Source organism: Monodelphis domestica, chromosome 1, assembly GCF_027887165.1.
Source record: "Monodelphis domestica isolate mMonDom1 chromosome 1, mMonDom1.pri, whole genome shotgun sequence".
In the NCBI taxonomy this organism is placed as follows: Eukaryota; Metazoa; Chordata; class Mammalia; order Didelphimorphia; family Didelphidae; genus Monodelphis; species Monodelphis domestica.
This window is the reverse complement of record NC_077227.1, coordinates 284,524,243-284,536,436: the sequence shown is the minus strand read 5'-3', so window position 1 is coordinate 284,536,436 and position 12,194 is coordinate 284,524,243. Positions and strand designations below refer to the sequence as shown.

Sequence of the window (12,194 nt, the reverse complement as noted above, 5' to 3'; positions counted from 1 at the left end):
TGTGTTCACTATTGGGGGCCACATTTGAGAAAGGATATTGATAAGATGAAGAGTGCCAATTGGAGAGCAAATGGGATGACACAGTGGCTTGAAATTATTACATATCAAAATTGGTTGTTTAGGATATGTTTGGAGATTTTCAGTGTGTCTTTAGAAGGGGAAACTTAGGGACAAAATGATACCTATCTTTGAGAATATGGAGAGTTGTCTTGTGGAGGAGAGATTATTCAGAACTCGGAATCTTTTTCCTACAGAGTACCTTTCTTTCTAATTTCCCTGTTTATATCAAGGACTCCATCATTTTTTTTCCATTATTTAAACTTGGATCCTTGGAATAATCTTTGACATTTTTCCCTTACCTCTCATCTAGTCAGTTGTTGAGTTTTGTTAATTCTGCATCCAAAACATCTCTTGAATCTATCTTCTGTTTTCCAACTCTCTGGAGTTGCCTTCTGAACTGAGGCCCTTATTTCTTCTTGCCTTGACTATTATCTCTCGGCTAGTCTTCATGACTCGAGGTTCTGTCCTCTCCAATTCATTCTTCACACAGCTGCCAAAGTATTATTCCTAAAGTATAAATCTGATCAGGTCAATTCTCTACTCAAAAAACTACAATAGCTTTCAAAGATGAAAACTGTTTTAGTTTGTAAGACACTTTACAGTCTAGCCCCAGACTACCATTCTACGGCTTTATAACACATTACTACCCTGCATTCACCTCTCCCTTTAAGCTAAATTGGACTTTTTATTGTTCTCTATATGTGACATTCCATCTCTCATGTCTATCCCAATGCAGACTGTCCCCTATTCCTGGAATGTACACCTTCCTTACATTTGCCTCTCAGGAACCCTAACTGCCTTCAAACCTCTGCTTAATTACAACCACCTACATCAGGCCTTTCTTGATCTCTGCTGTCCATTACTTTATATTTGCTTTTTGCATGTATTTCTATTTGCTCACAAGTATATATATTAATCCCCCCCAACCCCCTATACAAACTTCTTTTGAGGACAAGGACTTTCATTTTAAATTTTATATTCTTGATGCTTTGCATTAGTATGGGTGTGTGGGGTATTTAGACTAGTACCTGCATCTAGCTCTCATCTGTGGCTCCAAGAAGCTGTAGTATATGCAGCAGCTACATCCCAGTAAACCATTTTGGCAGATGGGCTGAACCAAGTTGAGGGTACCTATCAGTCTTCAAACTCAGTGGTGAGTGGGGTGGGAGTGTGTGTGTCCACTCTAAGCATCTGAAGATTTTTCTTGACAGAAGGGGTGGATGAGAACAATTTGTTCCAATGGCCATGAAGGCAGCAGAAGCATGTACTGTAACTCTACAAGCTTAGAGCTTGGTCAGACATTGAAGAGGCCAACATTATCTATCCACTGCATCCCAAGCCATACCAGTCATCTTGACTTTTGTCTTGCCAGTAGATTGGATGACTGTAGAAGAGAGAATATTGACAAGTTTGTATCTCACTTAACTTTATGCAAAGTCAAAAGATATCACCAGTGAATATAGTCTTTGAGAAAGGAGGACAACCAACCAATTAGCCTTGCATAGTACCTACCATATTTTGAAGTGGGAGGAATGGTATTCAAATTTGTGATTTCATTGGAGTGGGGAACCAAAGAGGAAACATTCTCCGTCATGCAGTTTGGCAATTCTTCTGCAATATATAGGCTGAGAAAGTTGCCCTGAAAACTGAGAGAATTTCCTGGAGTCAGATAAACAGTATGTATCAGGGCCAAGACTTGAACCCAAATTGTCTTGATTCAAGGTTCTGATTCTCTAATCTCTGGGCCATGCTGCCTCTTATTTGTCTGATATATTGTAGATATTTAGTAAGTGCTTTTTGGATGATGAATAATGATTTGACTCGTTCAGTTTGATTCCAGAGGGGGGAACTGGGATATAGGTAGAAGTTGCCATGTCAAATTTGAGGTCAATGGAAGGAAAAATTTCCCTTAAATTAGAACTTTCTGAAAGTAGAATGGTCTACCTTGAGTAGTAGAGGGTTCATAGATGAGTACTTGTTAGAATTATTGGATAAAAAATCCTTATTCTGGGTTTTAGGCATAAGCCAACTAAAAATTATTTTTACTAACTAAATTAAACTAATTTTAAGCTTCTCTTGATGATAGAGAGGTACAAAAAATGTCCAGAGTATCTGAATACTTTTGCAAATTTCTTTAATATAAGGCATTTTGGAATTATTACTAATATTTATAATATTCTTAGATAATAACCTAAATTCTAGATTAAGGAAGGATTCAAAGTTTTATTTTTTCAACAGTCTTAGTATGAAATTGATTTACAATGTCACTATTCCAACTAAGGGAATAATTTTCCTGAAACCAATTCAATCCCTCTTTCCACTATTACCTCCAAGGATTTTCCTGTCTGCCTAGTCAAAGGTGAACTCACATTTCTATTGACTGAAATATTCAAAGACTTCCTCCTTTTCTTAGTTTGATCATTACCCTAATCACTTAAGCAGGAAAGGCCTTCCTGAGTTTATCAGGCTAGAGGGGTTCAGGGTGGGTTAGAAACTGGTTAGACCTTTGATAAGAATGGTACCAAAAGATTTCAGTTTAGCACACTGATGCTTGGTTTCTCATTCATTGATAATGTTTCTCATTCATATTAATCCAGAATATTCTTGCTAGGATATTGAGAAAAAAGGTTTTGAATGAGCTTGGATGACCCAGTGGAAAGAGTGTTGGACCTGAATCAGGAAGACTTGAGTTCAAATGTGACCTGAGACACTAGCTATGTGACCCTTGGGAAGACACTTAACTTCTGTTTGCCTCATCTATAAAATGGGAACAATAATAGCACCTACCTTGCAGAAATGTAATGATGACAAAAGAAATCAAAGATTATATCATATCCTTTTACATTTCCTTCTCACTCAGCAGAGTGCTAATCAACTATTGAGAAGTCAACAGATATTTATGAAATGCCTAATATGTGCCAGGCCTTATGGTAGGTGATTGGGGTACAAAGGCAATAACAAAATAGTCCCTGTTGGGAAAACATATACAAATACAAGTCAATATAAAATATGTAAATATTGTTATATTAGTAATATATGTAATATATCACATAGTAGTAGTCTCTTGGATGCTGAGAATGACTATTGTCTTTGTGCATTATCATCTATTGATGTACCCTCATATGGCTTTGAAGTCCAAAGACTGAGGTGCATAGTTTGTGGCACATGGGGCATGGAATGCCAGTTGTTACGGGAGGTGCGGTTGTGGTCTGGTGTCGGCGTTCATGCGCAGTGGCAAGACGTCGACGTCGTTCATCTTCAAAGGTGGTGGCAGCATGGTTATTGTGGGTTCGCCAGCTGCTTCTGACAGAGGCAGCAAGTTCTAGTTGCTTTGGTGTAATGCCAGCCCTCTTCAAGTTTGACTTTAGCTGATCTTTGAATCTTTTCTTTGGTCGACCTTGTTTCCTGAGTCCAGCTGACAGTTCACCATAGAATACGTGTCTTGGTATTCGCTGTGGGTCCATGCGGATGACGTGTCCAGACCATCGTAGCTGGGTTTTGAGGACCATGACTTCGATGCTGGTGGAGTTGGCTCTGTCAAGGACTTCCTGGTTGGTGATTCGGTCCTGCCATTGGATCCTCATGATTGACCGGAGAGAGCGTTGGTGGAATTGCTCCAGCTGTTTCATGTGTTTCCGGTACAGTGTCCATGTCTCACAACCATATAGGAGCCAGCTGAGGACCACTGCGTTGTACACTTTGAGCTTCGTCTCAGTGTTTACACCGCTGTGTTGGAGGACTTTGGAGCGCAGCCGCCCGAGTACCTGGCTGGCCTTTTGGATCCTGGCATTGATCTTGTGGTCTTGGGACCCGTCGTTGGCGATGGTGCTGCCCAGGTACTTGAAAGTGTTGACATTAGAAAGCTGTGTGCCGTTGATAGTTATGCACGGCTGGTTCATTGGCCTCCCTGGTGCAGGTTGAAACAGTACCTCTGTTTTGCTGAGGCTGATAGTCAGGCCAAACAGTTTTGTTGCGGTAGAGAACCTGTCCACAATGGTTTGAAGATTATTTTCTTGGTGGGCCATGAGAGCACAGTCATCTGCAAAGAGAGCTTCCAGGATGAGTCTCTCTGTTGTCTTTGTTTTTTGCGGTCAGCCATCCAAATGGTATTTGATGTAGATGCCCAGGTCTAGATCCATTACAGCATGTCGTAATATTTGGATGAAGAATAGGTTGAATAGCACCGGAGCAAGGACGCAGCCTTGTTTCACGCCATTGAAGATGTTGAAGAGGTCTGAAGTCTCTCCACCAGATAGGACTTTCCCTGTCAGGTCGACATGAAAGAGCTGGATCAGTTTGACGAATTTTGCTGGGCAACCGAGCTTGCTAAGGATCACCCACAATGTTAACATATATGTAAATAAAAAAGTAATTTTGGGGAGAGGAGAAAGAAGGAACAAACAACTGAAGAGGGAAGGGATTAGGAAAGATCTCATTTAGAAAATGGTACTTAGGCTAAGCTTTGACTCCCCCTTATTCCTAGTTCCCCCTCTCCTTCCCCACTCCTATCACAGTAAACAAAAACAAAACCTATATAACAAATATGAATAGCCAACCAAAACAAATTTCCACATTTACTTGGTCTGAAAATGTATGTTTCTTTTTTTTTTTTTAAACCCTTACCTTCCATCTTAGAATCAATACTGGGTATTGGATTCAAGGCAGAAGAGTGGTAAGGACTAGGCAATGGGGTTTAAGTGACTTGCCCAGGGTCACACAGCTAGGAAGTGTCTGAGGCCATATCTGAACCCAGGATCTCCCATCTCTGGGCCTGTGTCAGAAAAGTCAGAAAAGAAAGTGTCAGAGACAACTTTAGGGTGAATGTCAGAAAATGCTTTCAATTAAACCTGATCAGAAGGAAATTGTGAAGAGAAGTGAGTTCTCCCACCTCTTTGTGCTGGATGATCATTTGTCACTTATGTGGGGAGGTGGGGTTCCCTTTTGGAATGGGTGGGAATTGATGGTCTCTGTGTTTCCTCCCAGTTCTCAAATTCTCTGGTTTTGGGATTGCATAGATGAACAAGTCTGTTACCAGGGAAATGCATCAATGCTCAAGTTATCTTAGGGGAAGCTCAAAAAGGAAATGATGGGCTCATGTGTTCTAAAGTACTTTCCAAGAAATTGGAGTGATGTAAATATCTCACATCACTAAATTGGAGTGATAAAGGAGCTTTGTGGTGAATGTACGTGTACTTCTACACCAGACATGTCAGCTGACACAGAAGCCATGCCTGAAGCCAGGTACTCAAAGAGAGTTTAAGCAATCAATTTGATGAGTCATTGAAACAGATAACTTGTTACAGGTTATTATAGTTCACATACTTGTGAACAAGTTGTTTCCAAACCATTTTAAATCATAAGGAAGCAACCTCATGATGTTCTCTTTTAAAGTGTCAGTCTATCTATTGACCTCTGAAGATGACACACAAAGGAGGATGACTAGCTTCCTTTTGGGTCTCTATTTTGGAAATAATCATTGAGATACAATATTATTCCTCTACAATCATGCATCCCAAACAAATAATGTCCTTTGAGAGCTTTTTCTTCCTTCTTTTCTCATAGAAAGTGAATGTGAATGAATACTACATATATTTTGTTTCATTTATATAAATTTCTTTTCAAAGCAACTGTCAGTACTTTTTTTGTCCCAACAAAAAATGAACATATTAATAATTATGTTTTTATCCTTTAGAATGCAACCTTTAAAAAGGTAGATAAATACTATGTACTGACTTTCAATTTCAGCCTATAATAGCATTGGTGCTTAAATAGGTACAGGATATAGGCTACTCTTGGAACACTCTAATGCCTTCTCTATTGCATTTTCTTCAAAAAAAATTTTATTGATTCCTTTTGTCTTTACATCATAGATATCTCCCATTTCCCTACAGACTGAAAACTTTCATTAAAAAGAAAAAAATTAATTAAAAATTTTCATTGTATTGATTGTAACTGGTGATATTTGCAATATTCTGTCTTATTATTGTATGAAGAAAAGTTTTTTATCATCTGTTCTATAAGCCTTTATTGATTTCTCCATTATTCAGATTCTCCGTTTAAATTGCAATCACTGTATATATGAAATGGAGTTTCATTAGTCAGGAATAACAAGATAGCCAGTTTGGCTGGTCTATAGAGTGCATAATAATCCTGGAAATGTGGATGAGGATTAAAATGCTAAACAGAAGAGTTTGCATTTGATACTAGAGATAATAGAGAGCCATTGGAGTTTGTTGAGCAAGAGGATTACATGGTCAAACCCTTTCTTTCAGTATGTTATTTTGGGAAGATGTAGTAAAGAAAAGATTTAATCACAGACCAATTAAGAGGATATGTGAAGAGAAAGGGAATATTATGAGAGAAGGAACTAGATAAGAGAGATATCATAGAAGTAGAATGAACAAGTTTTGACAACTGATTTGCTACGTGGGGTAAGGAGAATGAAGAATTGAGAATGTCTCTGAAGTTGTGACTAGAAGGATAGACATGGCTTCATCAGAAATAGAGAAGATATGAAGAAGGATAGGTTTGTAGATTAACTGCTTTGGACATGCTGAGAGTTTTGAGTTTCGAATTGGACATTCAATTCAAGATGTCTAATAATCCATTAATGATATGTCCAGAGGCTTACAAGAGAGATTTTATATCTATATATAATCTATAACATATTTACATAGAGCTGCTTGAATCCACAAAAGTTGCTGAGGTCACCAAGACAGGAAGTGTAGAAAAGGAAAAGGGCTTAGAACAGAATTTTAGGGCACATCCTCAATGAAGTGGTAGAACCTGGAACAGCAAAGAAGATTGAGAAAGAGCAGCCAGTAAAATAGGTAGGGAAAGAACCAAGAGAGAACAGTATTATGAAAATAGAGAAGTGAAAGGATCTAGGAGAAGAGGTCAAATATGTTAAATGCTACACTGGTCAAGACTGATGAAGAATAAGATAAGGCTATTGTAGTTAATAATAAAGAGATCATTGATAACTCCATAGTGTGAAAGTGGAAGCAATGAAAATAGATTTTTCAGAATGAATGGCTTAGAAAGGGAAGAGAAATACAGGTAAAAATGCTTGAAGAAATAGTAGGATCAAGTGAAAGTTTTTAAGGATAGAGGGGACCTAGATATATTTGGAAGGTAGCAGGGAAGAAGCCAGTAGAAAGGGAGATTGAAGATTAGAGAAAGAGGAAGAGACAACTGTGGGAATAATCTGTTGAAAGAGAAGGGAGGGGATGGAAACAACATGTATAGGGGTTGGTCTTAATCAAGAGGTTATCTTTTCAAAAGAAACCAGAGTAAAGATGGGAAGAATGGAGGATGACGTCAAGGGTTTTGGACATGTAAAAAGGGGAGAAAGGAGAACTCACAAAGAATGAGGTACATTTTCTCAAAACAACAACAACAACTAAACAAACAAAAAGAAATATGAGGTGAAATCCTCTGTAGGATTGAAAGGGTAGGGAGAGGGTTGGTGAGGAGGTCCTGAGAAGAGACTAAAGAATTTAGCTAAAGAAAGGGCATTCTGGAAAGTGCCATAGAAAATCAGTTTGGTGAGGGAGATGCAGAAAAGTTTGTCTTGAGGCACTGAAGGAACAGTTTGGATTAGATTTCAAATATATATTGTATGTAGGCTTCCTGACTTCCTCTGGCACCATTGTGCAGCATGTTATTAGGAGCAGAGGAGATGGACGATGTTGGGATTAGGCATCGTATTCTAAGACTAGGGTCAAGATTAGGAAGACCAGTAATTGTGAAAGGTACTTGACCTTACTTTAATTTTTTTTTCTTTTTATGGCATGACTGATGCCATTTTAAACTTAATTTCTGCAAGACTGCCTTCTGATTTTTGAAGTAGTTCTTATTCAAAAAAGAGTATTCTCCCAATAATTTATATGCTTGTCTTTATAAAACACTGAGTTGTTTTCTATTGTTCTTGTTTCTTGCTTACCTGTGTCCTTTTCTGTTTTTTAACCATAACCAAATGAGTTTGATGACCACTGTTTTATAATATAGCACTGTGTCTAATAATTCCACGGACCTTTAATTTGTACTGTTTTCAAAAGGAGATTTAAAAAATAAGGCACTTAAGAGATGTCAAAATATATTGAGGATGAAGAATGACAATAAAATGACAGTAAATTAAAATTAAAATATACAATCTGGAGCTGATGTATTTGAGTTATTAGGAACAAACCCTAATTTGGAGAGAGTTCTGGATGACTTTTCTGAGGCATTTGTTGGTTACGACCAATAATAAGAAGTGATGTTTCAAATTCTGGTTTCCAGGGTTACCTGCTCAGTGCTGATAGCAGGCAGGAAATTAAAACAATCTGTGATCTTGTTTTGTTTTTATTAGTTACAGATGGTAGCTTTCAGATATATATATATATATATATATATTTATATATATATTAGAGTAAAATATAAGTAAATACAACATGGAAGAACTTCAGTACAGGAAAATAATAACTTCAATATATAAACCTAATTAGGTATCTTAATTAAAAATTGGAATGCAGTTAATATTGAGCTTGTTGCTGGGTTATTGCTATATAATTATACATAAATAATTATGATATATCATGAGTAAATAACTCTTATTACCTGGCAATCCCATCCATTCCCATGAGCTTAAATATCATCTATGTGCTGATGACTCTTAGGTTTATATATTCAGCCCTGTTTTTCTCTCCTGAACTCCAGTTCCATATTACTAACAATCTGACATTTCAAACTTGTTGTCCTATGGCATCGCAAATTGAATATTTCCATTATAAAGTTCATTGTATTTCCCCAGAAAGCCACCCTACTTCTAAGAAATAGAAAACTATTTCTGTTGAGGGTAATTTTCTATATCCTACTAATTATCTAGGTTTGCAACTTTAGTATTATCTTTGATTTCTTACTCTCCTTCACTATACATATCCAATCAGTTGCTAAATCTTAATTTCTACCTCCACAGCATTTCTCACATAAAATTTCCCCCTTCTTCCTGTTTACTTAGCTACCAATTCAGCTCAGGCCATCATCACCTTCTAACCTAGACTATCATAATACCCTTCTAAATATTTTCCCTTCCTTAATCTCTCTCCTCTCCAATCCTCCCTCCTTAGAGATGTTTTCCTGAAGTACAGGTGTTACCAATTCATAACCCTACTCAATAAACTTCAGTGACTCCCCATTGTTCCCAGAATCAAATAGAAACTTTTCTGTTCTTAACATTCAAGGGCCTTCACAACCTAGTACCAGTCTCTCTTTCTAGCTGTCTCATACATTGTTCACTTTCATTCACAATTTGGCCCAAATAAATGGATTTCTTATTCTAATTCAAACTGAATATTCCCCCTCCCATTTTTGTACTAGATGTTCTTTAAACTTGAAATGCATTTCTTCATCACCTTCACAGCTCAGAATTATTTGTCTGTTTCAAAAGTCTGCTCAAGTACCAGATTTTACATGAAGCCATATATGATCTTCCTGGTGTCTTTCCCCAATTCCCCTTTTATTTATTTTAGAGATAAGTATATTTCATCTGTATATCTCTGTGCTGTATAAAGTTATTTTGAGAGACTGATTTTGGGTGATAATATAAGTTTATTGACATAAGTGATAAATTTATTGGTTAGGCCAATATCATAGCCAATAAAGTGATATAGGTCTCCATGGCTCAATTGGGGACCAAGGATGATGTGAGAATACTCTGCATCAGGAAGTTTAATAATTAATAAATTCTCACAGTGTATATAGTCCTTCCTGATATGATGTAAGCTTCTTGAGAGTAGGGCCTGCTTATTTATCTATATTTATTTATTATGTTTGTGTCCACAGCTTTAAAGACTGCTTGGCAGATAATAAACACTTAATAGTTGATTGATTATTTGAACATTTCTCCTGTACAGTATATCAATTGTACTAGTTGTATGTGTCACTTACTGAGACTTGTTCCTAATTAAAGGACTGGGATTTCTACTAGAACTGATGATATAGATGTTCTGATCCTGAGATGATAAATGAAAAATTTTCTAGCTTTTGTTACAGTTGACCATTAACTCCTTTTCCAGTTATTCTTTCTTATAGGAAATTGTTTTTTTATTTCCACATTCAGAAGATTCTCAAATTTGATTAAAGTTTTTATTAGGGCATGGTTATTTTAAAAATGACAAAACCAGAATATATTTTGGAGCACAGAGAGCCCATTTCTCTCTAGTCTTTAAAAAAATGAATTGATTATGGTAGAGTACTCACAATGGAAAATCCAATTTCTTAGAAAAGGAAGTTTGACTTGGAAAAAAGTTTCAGATTTCACTTCTAGTTTTTGCCATACAATCTGTCTAATAATCCAACTTTAATTGTCCTGATGATCAATCTAATGAATTTCTACCATATATTTAAATATAGGTCCAGGAATGAAAACTTAGACATATTCAATGCCTAGAAGTGTCTGACTTCTACAAGAGCCACAGTATCATTGTGCTGACTAAGGAGGTGGCCATTTGCACATCTTCATCAAATTTTCTGTCTTTATTGGTACTTGAAGGGATATCCATCAACTTCGGAATGTCTGAAAAAATTGTGGCATATGATGGTGATGGAATACTATTGTGCTATAAGAAATAATGAGCAGAGATTTGAGAAAAAGCTGGAAAGACCTACATGAACTGATGCAGAGTAAAATAAACATAACCAGGAGAACATTATAGACAGTTACAATACAGTATGATAACCAACTACGAAAGACTTATGCTACTCTCAGCAATACAATGATCCAATTTTGAAGAACTTTTGACAAAGAATGCTATTCAATTTCAGAAAAAGAACTGTTGGTGTTGGAATGCAGAGCAAAGTATACTATTTTTCATTTTAGTTTACTTATGTTTTTATTTGGGGGTTTGGTTTTATATGAGTATTCTTTTACAACAATGACCAATATGGAAGTATGTTTTGCATGAAAATACGTGCATAACCCAGATCAAATTGCTTACCATCTCTGGGAGTGAGGAGGTAAGGAAATGAGGGCGATAATTTGGATCTTATAATTTCATCAAAGGTATATTGAAAATTGTTATTACATGTAATTGGAAAAATAAAATAAATTTAAAATTATCCTATCTTGTTTGTAAGAGAGTAAGTAGTCCCATCTTCTGATCTACCTCAAATGAGATAATGGATTTGAAGCACTTTGTATGCTTCGAAGTACTTATATAAATGTTTATCATCATCATATCATCCCAGAGTCATCCAGTCTAGTGATGACTATGGGATTGAATCCTTCTACAGAACCCTTGTTGACCTAAAATAATATTTATAGAAGGATATGCTGGTGAATATTTAACAACCAAGATAGGGGAGGGGAATATGTACATTATTATTATTTTCTTAAGTTAAGACAATCAATAAAACAACAAACCAAGTCCTGATTTGTAGCAATTACTTATTTCTGAGATATAAATTATCACATTGAAAATTTAGTACCTAGTTATGCAAGTTGGTTGGAGTTGACATTACTACCCCTACCCATCATCCATGAATCTTCCTCTTGGCTTCTATAACTAGGAACCAAGCACCTTGGCAATAAGTCTAGCATTCTGGATCGAAATAGTCCAAACCAATTTTCAGTGGAGTCTTCCAAAACAATGTGTTATTATGTTCAAAGGGAAATTTGACTCTTGGTTAGAATGAAGGTCTGAAGAATGCCACTGTCATAATATTGAATGTTCTTAGGTAAACAATAACTTGGGAAAGGTAATAAGAAGATTATAGACTCTGCCTCTGTCATAAGAATATAAATTAAAATATGAGAAACTGAAATTGCCAGTGTTTTTCTAATAGTTTTCTTTTGACAAAGTTGGAATATATGTTCCTAAAACAAATATTTATTTTCAGATATCCTGAATGATGCCATATTTGATGAAGACCATGATGAGATGGTGATTGTAAAGGACATAGACATGTTTTCAATGTGTGAGCATCACTTAGTGCCATTTGTTGGAAAGGTAATGTTGATTCTTACTCAAAGGAGACTGAACTTTTATTGTCTTTATCTCTGGAGTTAGTCATTGTTTTAAACTAAAAATTTATAAAAATTCAACTCTTTAGGTTGAAGGTTCTAAATTTGTGTGCACATATATAAATATATA

At 36.3% G+C, this 12,194-nt stretch overlaps 1 protein-coding gene across 1 annotated transcript in view; it reads left to right on the top strand.

Annotated features, from left to right (window-relative positions):
* GCH1 (GTP cyclohydrolase 1) overlaps positions 1–12,194 on the top strand; it is a 67,466-nt gene that overhangs the window by 39,007 nt on the left and 16,265 nt on the right. The window contains exon 2 of the mRNA XM_001378931.4: positions 11,941–12,050. Coding sequence (XP_001378968.1) covers positions 11,941–12,050 — 110 coding nt within the window. The remainder of the gene's footprint in view (positions 1–11,940; positions 12,051–12,194) is intronic.